The following is a 16,480-nucleotide window of genomic DNA, read 5'->3' on the forward strand; positions in this document are numbered from 1 at the left end:
CAGTTTGAATCCATTCAAGTCCTCGGGATAGAATTTAGATCGTAGTGTGAATTTCGTTGAGATCGATGATCTAGCCACTTGCAACGGTAGACTGGACGGTCACAAGTCATGAGAAATCGAGAGCTCATCTAATCCAAAAGTAAAAAAAAAACTCCTCGAACCGAGTCCTACATCACATCGCTCGAGCACTTGACCAACGTACAAAGCCTCCTTCAGCGTATCTTTTTTTATGCGTAATTTGAACGTATCCTCCTTGAAGGTACATGTGGTGTTCAACATGGCATCCCAGAACCAGGTAAAAACCAGCTAGTGGTAATTTGAACGGTTTCAGTAATTAGAGGATGTTAAATACTTGGTTTTGAAGTTTGAGGATGTATTATAGACAAAATTAAGAGTTGAGAGATGTAAAATGGATTTCTGTCTAGAGTTTAAACCCCGTCACCACCTTATCTCATCCTATTGCCAAATGGGCATGTAGAGCTTGACAAAAGAGAGAATGAGATATATAGCGTACATGATATTCATTCTATTATGGATAAGATGAATCACATGAGTACTAATTTTATAAAATTATTGCTACCACAAGGAGGATTCAATCAAGATCGTGTGTTCAAAGCCTTTAGAAGACTCTTTCCTTCTGCCTTTGTCTGCCCAAGCTTATGAAGAATATCTGCTCCTGGAGGATGACTTATCTGAAATTCACTCGCAGCCGGTTCATGGGATAGTTGGAGTTTTATATGGAACAGTGACATCTACACAACTAAGAGGTTCTACAAACTCAACTTCAATGCATACCAGCCTCCAAGACCTTTTGTTTGGTTGTGGAAAATTAAGTGTGTCATGAAAATCAAAGTGTTTGCCTGGTTACTATTCAGAGATAGGCTCAACACCCATGATATGTTGGATAGAAGGCATTGTGAAAAAGAGGATGATGATCTCACTTGTGTGCTGTGCAATGGAGGGCACAGGGAAACAAGACTCCACCTCTTCTTCACATGTTCTTTTAGTGTCAGATGTTGGCAGCATCTTGGAATTGTCTTGAACCCTAATGTTGATTTTTTCCAGATGGTGGTCTTGGCACGGTTGCAATCTGGTCAGAAAGATTTCCTAGAAATCTTCTTCCTGGCGTCATGGCATATTTGGAAGCAAAGGAATGGGCTTATATTCTAGAATATTCAGACATCCTTTCACTCCTGGTTGACACTTTTCAAGAAAGAAATTCTTCTGCATATGTGCAGAATGAAAGTCCCACTCAAGCAATTAGTTTTTGATTGGTTACAAACCTTGTAATGTTAAGCCCCTTTTTGTTTCTTTTTCCCCTTGTAAATACTTTTCCACTTAATGAAAATATACTGTTGGGCAAAGCCCTGGCAGCACTTCTACTAAAAAAAATTATTGCTACAATTATAATATTTCTTCTTTTTGATAAAGCAAGTAATGTATAAATTTTCATGGAGAAACCTCATAGACAATATAATATACGGACTCATTTGTTTCTGGGCTCCATCGGTTGGCCTAATAAGCCAAAGCAAAAGCTAAAATTTGAATTTTTGAACTTGATTTTGAAGTTGACTTAAAGATATTTTCAATGTAATTTCTTTTCAGCGTTGGCTTTTAAGTCGCTACAAACACACACACATATAATTTTTACTAATAAATTAATTTTTATTCCCTAATAAACCGTTTTGGCGTTTTGGTTTATTTGCGAATATGGGCAACCGATGAGGCTATTTGTCATGCCATAATATCGAGAATTTCAAAACTTAGATAAATTTCGATACTGCCAAAATTTTGACAACTTACGTATGTTATTGTTATATATTTTTATAGCAAACTAAACATTACCCAAAGCACTCTTCAAAGTATCAATAATTTGATAGGGCATATTTTACCTTGAAACCAAAATGACCCTACAATTGATAACATATACACGCGCAAACATGAAAAAGGAAAACTTCACCCATAAGAGCATGGATACTACATATAATTTTATACATACCATATATAATAGTAAATTAAGAGGTAACATATATATTCCGGTTGACTCTAGCATATAAACCCTAAAAGCAATTAATAGTATAGCCAACTAATAGCTCTAAATTATCTATAGTCAATTTAATAGCCAATTCATTCAATAGTTATATACTAAACTATTAATACCTGGTCCCACCTATCATACACACACTATGTCTTGGAGTCCGTACTACAACTGGCTATAAATCTGTAGCCCGCTACTCTTCTATCTTCTCTTTTATTTTTTTAAAATATGTTTATAGCTGACATAGTCTGCTAGTACCTGCTCTAATAACTCTAACGCTCTCAGGTTGTTACTAAAATTTGTGTAAGGATTACCAGATGTATGAGCTTTGTCTTGGCTCTTTTCTGCTCCACCTCACTGTTTCACGTTACCTGCTGTGAGGACTGAAGCAGCCGATCGGGCGGGCGTGTCGCGTTCACGGTGCACCGGGCGCATGCGGAATGGCAGTCGAATCCGGGGTCGAAACGTGTCGGCGCTAGGGAGCACAGCTGGTCTATTTCCTCGTTTCCAGCAGCCGGTCCCCCATAGCCGATAGATAGCCCCCTGCTGCATCTGCGTCCGGACACATCGACCGACACAAGGCCTGACGCGACGTCCCCGTCCTCTCTTCTCTCTCTTCCCTCTCCCTCCTCCATCTCTCGTACAATACGTACGTAGGAGTACGCTCCTATTGCATCGTCTCTCTTCCGAATAATTAACGGCGCTCTGGTTTACTAAGACTATCGCCGTGTTTTTTTCTATCACGTCAAAACTTTTCTATACACATAAACTTTCAACTTTTTCGTCACATCATTTCAATTTCAACCAAACTTTCAATTTTAGTGTGAACTAAACACAGCCAATATTGCTGGGCTGCTAGCTGTCTCTGGTTTCTGTCTCTATGACCCCGTCTGAGTTTTTTCAAGGTAAAGATTACTGCTCCGTACGTCCGAATACATTAAAAAGTCATTAATGTATGATTTATTAAGTTTTAATTATTTTAAATCTGAAAATATATTTTATATGATATTTTTTTTAAAAAAACCTTGTATGTAGATAACGAAATGTATTATTTTGGCAGTTTGAAAAAATATACTTATAAAATAGGGTAAATTGCTAATTTAGTCCATCAAATTTTACCGAAGGCTCAATTTGGTTATTCAGGTTTCATTTTATTTACGTAGGTCCTCTAAGTATTTTGTTTTGGCTTAAAATCATCCTTGGGCCTACTTAATATGCCATATGGCTATCTCTAATTAATATTTCTGATAGAAAATATCCCTTTTGCCCTTAATTTGTATACAACTATAAACTAGAAAAAAAACCAAGATGAATAAATAATATTGCAAATATACTTCTCATCATTTCAACATGTGCACATAAAACTTGAGCCTAATGGCTATAGTATACACTTGCAAATACATATTTTTTTTACATAAATTACTACTCCCTCCACCCCATAAAAAACCAACCTAATACCGAATGTTACACATCCTATACGTCTAGATTCATCGTACTAGAATATGTCACATTCGGTCCTAAATTCGTTTTTTATGGTACAGAGGGAGTATGCATTATCTTAAAATATTTCATTGCACACAATTTTGTTCTCTTATATGTGTAAATGAGGGGGGTATAAGTGTCATTTATCAATAGAGTTGTTTATATTTAGCCATATGACTTCTAAGTGAGTTTATGGATAAGTTTGAACCAAAATAAAAACTTGAAGCACTAATATGGACAAATTGAAACATTAAGGACTAAACTGAGCATCAGATGAAACTTAGAGGACCACTTTAGCTATTCACCCTAAAAGATAATAAATATCTTAATCAGGAAACAGAAAAGAATTGGGGCCTATCTCCTCTTGCCAAGAAGCATTATGCTCTTTGCAGACTTGTGTTCGTGATCGATTCGTACTACTACTAGGGAGGAACAAACATATCACTGGTGGAGAAGTAGTTTTTACTCCTGGTTCGTAACCCTCTTTTACTCTTGGTTTTCCAACCGAGACTACGAATCCGGAACTAAAGATCGCTATCTTTAGTCCCGGGTGAAATAACCGGGAGTAAAAATCCATGTTTAATCCGGGACAAAAGATAGAGCCATTTTTGTTCCGGTTGATAACACCAACCGGGACTAAAGATAGAGCCAGGCTTATCTCAGTTGCTCCTTTATTCTTTTCTTTTCTTCATTGTTTTAATACATTGATTTCACTCCATCCCCATCCCCAAAATCCCAAATCAATTATCACCTCCAAATCCTCAAATCGATCATCTCCAAATACATCACAAAATCTTAAAAAAAAATTACAACACAACTTCTACAAAATTCATCACATATTCACATCACACACAAATCAAATACATCTCAGATCCGGATCACAAATTCTAAAAAAAAAACAAAACAAAACAAATTTGCGCCTCGCCGGCCGCCGGCGTGCCGCCCATCGCTGCGCAAGCCGCCATCTTCTGCCTGCTGCCCGGCAGCCGCCGAGCAGGCCACCGCCTTCCGCCTTCCACCGGTCGCCCGACCACCGCCGCGCGCCGCCACGCGAGGCCGGCGCCGCCGCCTGCAGATCGGGGAGGAGTGGGGAAGGGGGAGGAGAAGGAGAGGACCCTCCGCGCGTAAGATGGCGAGGCGTAAGATGGCGAGGAGAAGGGGATCGGAGGAGAGGAGAAGGGGAGGAGAAGAAGAGATAGGGTGTGAGGAGAGGAGGAGAGCAGGAGATAGAACCGGGAGGGAGGAGGTATGTATCTCGATCCGATTCACGCGCACGCTTCGATCTCTCCGCGCATGCCGATCTTTTTTTCCGATTGGTGTTACTAACCGGGACTAAAGATATTAGAGGGGTCTGACATCATCTACCGTATTTTGAACCGGGACTAAAAATGATCTTTAGTCCTGGTTGGTAACACCAACCGGGACTAACACTGGTGTAGAAGTGCTTTTTAGTCCCGGTTCGTAACCCCCCTGTAGTCCCGGTTTTTAAACCGGGACTACCAATCTAGGACTAAAGATCGCTATCTTTAGTCCCGGTTGATGACACCAACCGGGACTAAAGATAGGGATCTTTAGTCCCGGTTGGTGTTATCAACCGGGACTAAAGAGAGGGTAGCGGCAGTCCATCAGCTGGTCCTTTTTTCTTTTTTATTTTCTCCCGAATCGAGTGGTATGCATATCATCAAATCAAACCCCAAATCCACATCACAACTCCACAGCACGATTCACAGATTCACCACAAATTCATTCACAATATCCATTCACATATTCATTCACAACATCACAAATATATTCACAATATTGATTCACAGGTTAATTGACAACATCGAGTCACATACTCATTCACAACATCACAGATTCATTCACAATATCGATTCATAGATTCATTCACAGATCAAAACATCCAAACCACAAATTAAAAAAAAATCAAAAAAAAAATAGACTCACCGGCCGGCCTCCCATCCCGCCGCCGGCCGGCCACCCATCTCGCCGCTTCCCCTCCTGCCGGATCTGGGGGAGGGGAGGGCGAGGCCGCCGGCGACCGGCCTCCATCCCGCCGGCCCGCGCCGGGCCGCCGCCGGCTGTCCTCCATCCCGCCGCTTCCCCTCCGGCCGGATCTGGAGGAGGGGAGGGCGAGGCCGCCGGCGACCGGACTCCATCCCGCCGGCCCGCGCCGGGCCGCCGCCGGCCGTCCTCCATTCCGCTGGCCCGCGCTCGGCCGCCATCCCGCCACCGCCGGCCGGCCGCCGCCAGCCCGCGCCCGGCCGCCTCCATCCCGCCACCGCCGGCCAGCCGCCGCCAGCCCGCGCCCGGCCTCCATCCCGCCGCAGTCGGCTGCCTCTGCAAGAGGAAGAGGGGGAGGGGAGGAGGAGAGGGGGTGAGAGAAGAGCAAGGGGAGATGATGGAAGGAGAATGATGGAGAGGATGGAGATAAGGAAGGAGAGGAAAAAGAGATAAGGATGGGAGATAGAGAGAGAGGGGCTACGCATGCGTTTGTGCGTGGGCTGGTGCGTACGCTTTATTCCCGGTTGATGTTATCAACCGGGATTAAAGATCCCTGGGATCTTTAGTCCCGGTTGGTAAGATCCTATCTTTAGTCCCGGTTGGTGTTATCAACCGGGACTAAAGATCTCGGGGGCCCTGACAAGGCCTGACAGATTTAGAACCGGGACTAAAGATCATTTTTAGTCCCGGTTGGTAACACCAACCGGGACTAAAGATCAAATATGCCCGCTGTAGCCACCAACCGGGACTAAAGATCATCTTTAGTACCGGTTTTTAGTGGAACCGAGACTATTGTGGATTTCGGGCGACCGACCAAAGATGGTTTCTCCACCAGTGTAAAGATCAAAAAGTAGCTCTAACCTTTTCAACCGGGACTAAAGACAATCTTTAGTCCCGGTTTTTATTGCCACCGGAACTATTGTGGAATTTGGTCGACCGACCAAAGATGGTTTCTCCACCCATGTATATAGCGAGACGTGTATAATTCTGATTCAGTCCGTCCTCTAATTAAGGGGGTGTCTAGATCCAGTGGTGTAAAGTTTCTGTGTCTCACATTGGGTATTATATAGTGAGTCACATGGGGTGTTCGGGCACTAATTAAAAGCCTAATTATAGAATTTGTTAGTAAACCGCAAGACGAATTTATTAAGCCTAACTAATCCGTCATTAGCAAATGTTTACTATGGCACCACATTGCCAAGTCATGGAACAATTAGGCTTAAAAGATTTGTCTCGCAAATTAGTTGTAATATGTGCAGTTATTTATTTTTTTAGCCTATGTTTAATACTTCATGCAGGTGTTTAAACGTTTGATGTGATAAAGTAAAAAATTTTAGGGTAGGATCTAAACAGGGCCTAAGCTAGTTGAGGTACGATATAGCAAAACTTTCCTTTTGCTTTTAGAATATAGATGTAATTACTGATTTTTTTTAAAAAAAAACACGGCACAAATGTAAACGTTCACAACACACACTCTCACCCTTATGAACGCGCGCACACAAAACCCATCTTTATAAGCACCTCTGAAAGACTGGTACAGCGTATCTTAACATTGATGAAGTCACCACAGCTAAAGAATTAGTCATAAACGTGAGTACATATATCAAATCTAAGACTTGAATTCGGTGAGCTAATTCCATAAAAAAAACCTAACTAATTGAGTTACGCTCATTTCGCATACCAAATACAGATTTGGATGCTAATATCCATTGGACATGGTCTGAGCTGCTCAGGCATAGATGATAGCTTCTTTTTTGCTCAATACTTTATCAGCCGCAATCAAAATTTTAGTTTTAAATTTTAATTGTAGAATTAATTTTGATGTTTTTTCATCCTATCTTTTCTTTTTTAAAAAATTGGCTTTTAAGCCTAGAAGCAGATATATAAAAAAGGTTTTATCTATAAATTTTTTTTTTATATTTTTTAATCGCTAATAAGCGGTATGACTTATAATCTCCTGTACACGTAATGAGGGGACTGCGTGCAAATTCCACAATACTGACCATCGATCTTAAGTCGTGATAATATCTTCTACTTTGTCTTTTTTACTATATCAATATATAAAACAATCTTCTTTGTCCTCGTTTTCAAGAACTTTAGAGCATCTATTCAAAAATTATTTGAACACCGGATTGTCTAGTTAATTATTATGTTTTTTTTACCACCGGATTATAAAATGAACAAAGTTAACAGCTACTGCATAATACTCCTACTTGAACAAACAATTCATGCACAACCAACTAATTGAATCATCAGTCAAGTGGATATATATTTAAACGACTGATATCCTATTATATAATAACATATTAAAATATTGATCAGGTTGATCTGGAGTTCACCTCTAGCTCAGCCTCATTCTTCTCTAGCTCGGCAACTTGCTTTCTCGAGCCCAGCCTTCTTCTTCTCCAGCTTGGTGAGCTTGGCTGAGTCGGCGATCTCAATTGTCTTTCTCATGGCCTCGTCCTCTACGCCGTCGCCACGAATCAATCTTCTCCTCTAGTTCGTTCCACCATCTTGAAGTGAGATATGGCCGCCCAACGAAGTGTTAATTTCCTCGACGCGAGGCTGCGTTCGTTTGGAGGGAAGTTTGTTTGTTTCGTTTTTCGCGTGCACGCTTCCCAAACTATTAAACCGTATTTTTTTTTAAATTTTCTATATAAAAATTACTTTAAAAAATTATATTAATCCATTTTTAAAGTTTAAAATAGTTAATACTCAATTAATCGTGTACTAATGGCTTACCTCGTTTTACGTATCTTCACTAACGCTTCTCCTTCGCTGATGCTTTTTCTTCGCTGAGGTATTTTTAAATAGAATAGGGGAAGGATGAAATTTACCATTGGCTATCTAAAGTCATGGTATTTATAGATGAATAAATTGTTGGAACATGTCTTTACATGAGAACAATGGCGATCAATGACACCTCTCCTCGACTCTCGAGCATGAACATCTCTTCGGCTTTCACCATTGATCAGGAGGGGAGCTAGACGGTTGGGCCGATACGTTTCACATGAGATGGCCACACCAAACTATAGGCTGGATGCAAATAATTTGTATACGTACACACCTGAGTTGGAAAAATAAACATTGAACAGATGTACGGTGATCAAAAAAAAAACAGATGTACATAATTGATGTAAACACGGGACAAACTACATCCTCTTTTAGTTTTCTCATACGTACACAGACCTCAAAACAACCATATGGCTAGGCTAGCTAGTTCTGTACCAAAAATACCCCCATCATCGTGTGCTAGCTTGACGTTATGTCAACTCATCGTGAAAGTGTGTAGCCCAACTCCCATAATGAATTATGGGTCTCTTTTAGATCCATTGGCAAGTTTCTTCACCCTGTCATATTGAATGTTTGGACATACGCATAAAGTGGATCAAACTGACTGGTATACCCGCATCTCATTAACTTTTGGACCTGCACTGGAGCTAAGCAGATCTTCCAGACCGTTGTGTTCGTTGACTTAGTTCGCGCCAACACAGTTCTGGTACCACCAGCCAAGCGCGGATTTTTCGTCAACAAATCTATATGGCTAATAAAAAAATTGTAAGACTTCTGATTTATCCGTGTCGGTTTTCTTTATTTCCCCTTTTTTCATACGGTTTTTTCTGCCGCTGTTTTTTTCGTTGCGGTTTTTTCACACGCGGTAAGGGCTTTTGGTTTTCTTTTCCTCACGTCCTTTTCCTTCGCCAAGCCGAACCCTAGCTCCACGTTGATCTTTCTCTCCATGCTTTTTCTCCTCTAATTGATTGCAAAAATCGATTCCCCCTCATCCTTCATCATTTTCCCCATGATTTCCCCATTCAATTTGGTTTTAATTGACCGAATTTAATATCAATTTAACCGTTGCCGATTATGGCCGGCCGGCTAGCTTCCTCGACCGTTTTTATCCCAAGTTTTTTTCGCTCCGATTTTGGAAAAAATGGAAAAAAGAAGATCGAGTGAATCAAAAGTCCTAAACAATTTTAGGAGATCGAGAAAGATTCGGCCGGATTTGATGGGGAGAATCAGCTCCAGCATCGTACGTGCACGGCACCATCTTCTAGAGGTAGAAGATGTGTGAGCTAGACCACGGCTCCATTGGGTCAAATAGAAGCAGGCCGAGTGGAGGGAGATAGCAGACTGGGCTGGACTGAAAAAAAAAGAAAGGATGGGTTTTCGACCTAAAACTAAGAAAAGAATATAACGTATACTGATTAAAAACATCTTAGCCGTTGCAACGCACGGGCACTGATTCAAAACATCATACCCATTACAACGCACGAACATTTTTTTCTAGTTATGTATAAAATATTCTTTCTTAGTGTTCAGGGTGAGCTCTTCGTTGGAAGGCCCAAGGCCCATCAGATGTGCGAGTGCGACGGTCCCAAACCCAACACCTCCATCCATCCAGGCAGCGCGGCCTCCCCCCCACCCGTCCAATCGTGCGCGGCCACCTCGGCCTCACCACGTCGCACTAGCCCCCCCCCCCCACCCCCCACCTCTCCGCCACTGCCAGGTGGGCCCCACCTTCCCCGGTCCCACCCGCACCGACAGTTCATTTGCATTGCATCGCCTCCCTCCCTCCTCCTCCGTCTCCATCCAACGCCGACGACTCGAGCCTCGACGGCGACGACCCCACACCGGCGGCGGAGATGAACGCGTTCCGGCTAGCCGGGGACATGACCCACCTCCTCAGCGTGGTGGTGCTCCTCCTGAAGATCCACACCATCAAGTCCTGCGCAGGTAACGCGCCACGCCGCGGACCCAAATCTTTGCTGCTGCTGCCGCGTGTATGATCCACTCTCCTCGCCTGTTCGGCAGCTATTCTGCTTTACTTTTCTTTCTTGTTTGCTTCGGATTTACTAGTAGCATATGCGCGCCGAGGTGTTTGCTCGTGCCTCGGATCTCGCGCGGTCTCGTTTTGGGGGGTTCGATCTGGTCAGGTCAGGTCAGCGCTGTCGATTCCCCCAATCTTGGCGTGGCCATTCCCGTCTGATGCGTGTTGTTTGGGCCAACTAATCCAGGAATTAAATTGTTAGAAGATTAGCTTGTGTCGATGGATGGACCTTGTGGATGATTTGCGGATTGTGGGAGAACAAAGAGGAGAGTCGGGATTCGTTTCCAATCCATACTACAGCTTTGGTTTGTTAAAAGTGTAGGAATGCACTGTCCATTATGCTGCATATTTAGATATAGTGCAGTTTGTGTGCTGCTGCCGCTTAGCAATGCGTTTTAATTTAACCAGGATCTGTTCGGATTCTGAGTTTCTAATCGTATTTAATTTCGATGCGTATGCCTGAATGGGCCTTCAATTATAAACCTACCCAGATAAAATGAAATAGCTTTTGCCTCATTTTTTGCAACCTTAAATCTGCTACTGGCAATATTTCATTTAGCTGCATGTGGCTCACAATATAGTTGGATTGGGCAAGCCGTGTTTGAATGCAACTCAGATGGTAAGATAATCAGTGTTGAGTGATTTGGTGAAGCCAAATGTGTCTATCTCTCTCATGGCACTCACCCACTGGTCACTGTTCATGGACAAAATTGTGAGGATGCTATCCGGAAGTGTTAATTTTTTTTAACGGTGTAAACCAAAACTCATTGTATCTTCAATAGCCTGATAGGTCATAAAAGGAAATCTTCAATCATGCCTATCTAAAACATCTGTTAAGGGCACATACCACTCAGACAGTAATAAAACTAGGCTTTTATGCCTTTCATGTATTTCATTGTACTCTACCTGTTATATTAGAGTAAATTGCATCCACGGTGCATCAACTTGGTAGGTGGGTGCAATTTGGTACAAGAACTTGAGAAATGAGCGTTCTAATACAACAACTTGGTAGATAGGTGCAATTTAGTATAAGAAATTTATAAATGATTGTATAAATGCAAAAACTTGCAAGGTAGGTACGATTTTGATACAGTAAACTAAGAAGTTACGCGACAATTTAATTATTTGGAGCATTTTTATATAGATTCATTTTTTAAGTAATTATTTTGATAATATACTAGCGTGGATTTGTATAAGCATATTTATATTTTTATCCTAATAACCCATAACTGAAAGTCAATTAAACTGGATGTAAAAATTATTATATTTCGGTTAATATTTGAGAAGACGAAGAAAACAAAAAAAAAACTTAAAGATAATTGGATGTAAACTATATGTGCAATATAATTCTTAAAGATTAAATTCAATATTTAAGGTAATATTCGTAGGATTACTATGTAATGGCATATTGACATCGTGAAAAAACTCATCTAGCATATGCTTAGTCAAGTTGATGCACCAAAATATCGAATTATCAAGTTCTTGTACTAGAACGCACCCACTTGGCAAGTTATTGCACTCGAACGTTCAATTCTTAAGTTCTTGCACTATATCACACCCATCTACCAAGTTGTTGTACTGTGGGTGCAATTTACTCGTTATATTATGTTGTGTTGATCCTACTGTCATAAGCTTCTATTGCCATTTGGTTTGATGATGCATTGTACTTGACGATCTTTTTGCAGGCATATCTCTAAAGACCCAGGAGCTATATGCACTTGTGTTTGCTGCTCGTTACTTGGACCTGTTCATTCATTTTATATCTCTGTATAACACTGTCATGAAGTTGGTCTTTCTGGCAAGTTCTTTCTCAATAGTTTGGTACATGAGGCGGCATAAGATTGTCCGAAGAACCTATGACAAGGATCATGACACCTTTCGTCATCACTTCTTAGTGTTGCCATGTTTGGCTCTGGCCCTCCTTATTAATGAGAGGTTTACTTTTAGAGAGGTCAGTTTGATTTCTTCTGCATTACCGCATAGTGGTGTTTACAACTGTGATGCTGTTGATATGTAAAGCAATTCAATGGACCATTTACCTTTGTAGGCTCCCATCGGATGGCCTAAATAGCCAAAGAAAAAGCCAAATTTTAAATTTTCAAACTTGATTTTGAGATATTTTCAACGTAGTTTCTTTTTCAGCATTAGCTTTTAAGTCACCAAGAATACATATATAAAAGTTTTACCAACAAATTCATTTTTATTCCTTAATAAGCCGTTTTGGCTTATTAGGGGAAAAGCCAAACAATGGGGCCGGTAGATTATGTACTACCATTTTTGAATTTTGGACATCAAATCCATCATTTATGGATGTGATGGAAGTCTGTTTGCCTCTTTTATTGTTGAAACTTAGTACATTATAGACTCTGCAATTTTGACCATTCACACCATTATTTGGGGCAGGTTATGTGGGCATTCTCCATATATTTAGAAGCTGTAGCAATTCTACCTCAACTTGTGTTGCTACAGCGCACGAGGAATATTGACAACCTGACTGGCCAATATGTCTTCTTTCTAGGGTAAGATCTACTACGCCATTTAGTCTGAAATGTGCAATTCTACTTGTGTGAGAGGCATTGGTTGGGCAGTCTTATAGGATAAAGCTGCTTAATATTTAAGCAACATCAACCTATCCTTTTTATTATTTCAGTTGATGATAAATCCTTTGGTTGACTATGAATTTTATAAATTCCATCTGCTATTCTGATGTTATGTTGGATCTTCATTTTGTTCAGTTTCTTGTATTTTGCCATTTCTAGTTTCTGATATAATGCTATCTCAACACATTTTGGTGATGATGCAGTGCATACCGTGTGCTGTATATCCTTAACTGGATCTACCGATACTTCACTGAGCCCCATTTCGTTCATTGGATAAGTATGGACTCCATCATCTTACCTTTCCATTTCTCATGGTTATGGTGGATGATCTTTTAACTGTTATATATACTTTTGTTGCAGGCTGGGTTGCGGGCATCGTGCAGACTCTCTTGTATGCTGACTTCTTCTACTATTACATAATGAGGTATTTGACTTGGTTTTACCTTATCATTTCATTCTGCTACTATTGTTCCTTTCCATTGACTACTCCAAACAATTTGCAGCTGGAAGAACAATGTGAAGCTGGAGCTACCAGCCTGAGCTCATTTTTCATCCAAGATAGGCTAGGTAAAACTTGTTAAATAGATAGAAAGGCATGATACACCAAGGCCACTGCTCCTGGTTATGATATATGCATCTTGGTTTCCTGCTCTATCCTCTTGTTTATTTCTTTTCCTATTTGTCGGATGAGAGGAAATCCAAGGGTCACCTTGTATCTTGTAAGACAATTAAGCACAGAGAGATGAGTACCAGGACGTTCTGAGTTATGATAGGTTTTGAGACACAATGGAAATGCTATCTTTTAGTGTACAACGTGGTATGATCCTTCAGCTTGGAAGAATAAAGTATTCTGTGTTCTGTCTTCATTTTCATAGAAACTGGAGGCTATGCGCAGGGTGTTAATTGCTAGTTCCAAAACTCTTTGTATTATTACCTGGAAATCCACAAGCCGATGAGTTGGTTCTCAGCAGAAACCGTGTTTTACAAACGAAGAAATGTCACAGCACACATGGACATGATGACGAAGTCACATCAACAAAGCACTGCATCATAGAGAGAACAGACGAACTCTCAGTATCAAAATCTTTCCCAGAGTTTTACAAGGGCAAAAACACCACATTCATGCTATGAATAGATGCAGCAACATGCAACTATACTGCTTGCAAAGTGATGATCTTTCCAATCAGCAGGCCACTTGGCGCTGATCGGTCTCAATCTTCACTATACTTAAAAATTCAGAATTGGACCATAGCCAGTCATATTTGTAGCAGAAAACATCTTTCAGTCGTCCGAAAGGCTGCGATGAGTTCATCAGGTATCCTTCGGACAAAGGTATTGCTGCATCTAATCTGATCATCAGATGAATATGCTGCTGAACGCTTCCTCTAGTGCTCTTCTCTTGCCCATTTCGATAGTCCATCCACCTGCTCGAGCTCCTCGCTCTGCTCGTAATCTCATGGTCTCCTCATCGTCTCCCTGAAGTGGATCCGATGAACCGCCGATTGGTTGGGGGGCCATACCTGTCGGCCGGGGCTGAGACATCCCAACAGCAGCAGGCGCATACTGGCCCTGAACTCCTGCGCTGCTGCTAATGCCCTGGGAGCTTCCAGCAGCCTGTTACGAGTTGCAAAAGTGACAAATATTCATATTTATACTTCACAAAGAAAAGTGATAAATTATTTAAAAGAACAGATAAAATTCATTGCAAACAGAGAAACAGAGGGGCATAAGAGTGAGAAGCTTCCGGTAAATTTTCTATGCCTTACAGAAGTAGAATAAGCCAGGATAATTAGAAACTAAAAAGTAAGGCTGCAAAACAAACATGATCATATTATATCTTCCTAAACCGTGGACATTGTGCAGAAGCGGTATATGGTCAGATAACAAAGCAGTGAATACATAAAGCTGTAAGGTCTCCACGAGAATTTATTTTTTTAAAGAGATGGGAACACGCGGTCTACTGATATATTGCAAGCAAAAATTGACCTAGGTAAAGATTGTGCTTCCATCACCAAAGTCTAAGCCATCAATTCTACTGTGGCCAAGTTTCAGCTAGACCAAAGCTTGCTGATAGTATTTATTGATAAAAAAACCACTCAGAAAATTTTGATGAAAATCAAGGTAAAAAATCTAATAGCACGACATTTGCAATACTAGTATTTTCTTGAAGGCTGGAACATGCGATTTAGTATTTTATTGGTAGCACTTGCTGAAGAAATTTATTAGAGGCTTGAACAGTAGAAGCTATTAGGTTATGCATTCGCTTTGGCTTATAAGTTGATTAGCTGACAGATTATTATATGGATGAATTAGATATTATACATTATAAAGCTAAAACATACCTTAGAGAGTTATCTAAGCAATGCAAACATTTTTTGAGAAATCATAGTTTCAAAAGCGTGGCATGAATAATCCATGTCCGCATAAGCTGAAAAGAACAGGGCCATCGCAGAATGTTCGCAATCACGCAAAGCTGATGGAATTGCAAATGCATATGGACATATCCAACCAAAACTCAAAGCTTAATTGCTGTTTTACCAAAATAAAAGAAAAACTTAGTGTACCCATACTATTACCATCCAGTTTGCGAATATAAACTGACCGTGTCACTGGCAGCAGCCTTTCCAGGGTTCATTCTGCTTGCTTTAAGTGCGGCGGCAAGATCTTCAGCCTACAAAAGGATACAAATTGGAACGAAAATGTCACTCAATCAAGCATTCAAATCTGACTGCAAAAATTCATGGAACAACCTATGAAGTATTTTTTTTTCTACTCGCACCAAAGCCTGAAGCAATTTACCACATACCCTTTTAGCCCGGGACAAGTATATCTGTTCAGCATTTTCCTGCTGGTACCTGGCAATCTTAGCTTCAATCTCCTCGACATCTATCCCCTCAATCAGGTTGAAAGCTATATATACATAAAAACAAACGAATCTTACACAAATAAGCCTTGGTCAAAACTCAGAAACATTTAGCCCGTTACTGCTCAAGAACGACCAACCAAAGTGGTGATGTAACAACTCACTCATATCCTCAACCTCTTCTAGATAATCGTTGTAGTCTTTCAGACACGAGAAATGGTCCTGCGTCTTGTTGAATCTGGAATTCGTATCAACACACAAAGCATATCAAAGCTTAGCATCTTTGGCAGCCAAAAAAAAAATGAGATCATTTTCAAAAAAAAAAAAAGGAAAGAAGATGAGTTGAGAGAGTAGGGGAGCCCCACATGCTGGCCATCCTGCGGCGGATGGTCATCTCCTTCGCCCACGCGTTCCCCCCGCCGCCGCCGCCGCTAGACACCACCACCATCTCGCCGCCGCCGCCGCAAGATTTACTCGGCCATCGTGGACGGCGGCTGCTGGTCGGAGCTTTTGGAGTGAGGCCGAGCAGCGGCCGGAGTGACAAGGTCGGCGGCGGCGGCGGCGGCGGCGGAGGGTCGACGAAGGCCTTCGTCGACACGGAGGGGAGAAAGGAAACCTCAGGTTTGGTCGGGGTGGGGGACGGCGGCGAGATTGGGGAAGAC

General features: G+C 41.4%; 2 protein-coding genes across 2 annotated transcripts; one reads left to right on the plus strand and one right to left on the minus strand.

The window, feature by feature from the left end:
- Positions 1-10,062: 10,062 nt before the first annotated feature.
- Positions 10,063-13,821, plus strand: LOC4350496 (ER lumen protein-retaining receptor). The gene is made up of 6 exons (XM_015762179.3): positions 10,063-10,261; positions 12,041-12,306; positions 12,759-12,874; positions 13,159-13,232; positions 13,316-13,379; positions 13,459-13,821. Exons 1-6 carry the CDS (start codon positions 10,171-10,173, stop codon positions 13,493-13,495), a joined length of 648 nt encoding a protein of 215 aa, XP_015617665.1. The 5' UTR covers positions 10,063-10,170; the 3' UTR covers positions 13,496-13,821.
- Positions 13,822-13,971: 150 nt separating this feature from the next.
- On the minus strand, positions 13,972-16,480 carry LOC4350497 (uncharacterized). The gene is made up of 5 exons (XM_015762180.3): positions 16,184-16,480; positions 15,983-16,056; positions 15,762-15,865; positions 15,558-15,626; positions 13,972-14,569 (listed from the first exon to the last, which is right to left on the minus strand). The coding sequence occupies exons 1-5, from the start codon at positions 16,264-16,266 to the stop codon at positions 14,312-14,314; spliced, it is 588 nt and encodes a 195-aa protein (XP_015617666.1). The 5' UTR covers positions 16,267-16,480; the 3' UTR covers positions 13,972-14,311.

Source organism: Oryza sativa, chromosome 11 (assembly GCF_034140825.1).
Source record: "Oryza sativa Japonica Group chromosome 11, ASM3414082v1".
In the NCBI taxonomy this organism is placed as follows: Eukaryota; Viridiplantae; Streptophyta; class Magnoliopsida; order Poales; family Poaceae; genus Oryza; species Oryza sativa.

Coding starts and splice junctions, on each gene's coding strand:
- LOC4350496 (XM_015762179.3), top strand. CDS start 10,171: ATGAACGCGTTCCGGCTAGCCGGGGACATGACCCACCTCCTCAGCGTG. Junction 10,262..12,040: donor CACCATCAAGTCCTGCGCAG/GTAACGCGCCAC, acceptor ATCTTTTTGCAG/GCATATCTCTAAAGACCCAG. Junction 13,380..13,458: donor TTCTACTATTACATAATGAG/GTATTTGACTTG, acceptor AACAATTTGCAG/CTGGAAGAACAATGTGAAGC.
- LOC4350497 (XM_015762180.3), bottom strand. CDS start 16,266: ATGGTGGTGGTGTCTAGCGGCGGCGGCGGCGGGGGGAACGCGTGGGCG. Junction 16,057..16,183: donor CGCCGCAGGATGGCCAGCAT/GTGGGGCTCCCC, acceptor TACGAATTCCAG/ATTCAACAAGACGCAGGACC. Junction 14,570..15,557: donor AGGCTGCTGCCAGTGACACG/GTCAGTTTATAT, acceptor AACTCGTAACAG/GCTGCTGGAAGCTCCCAGGG.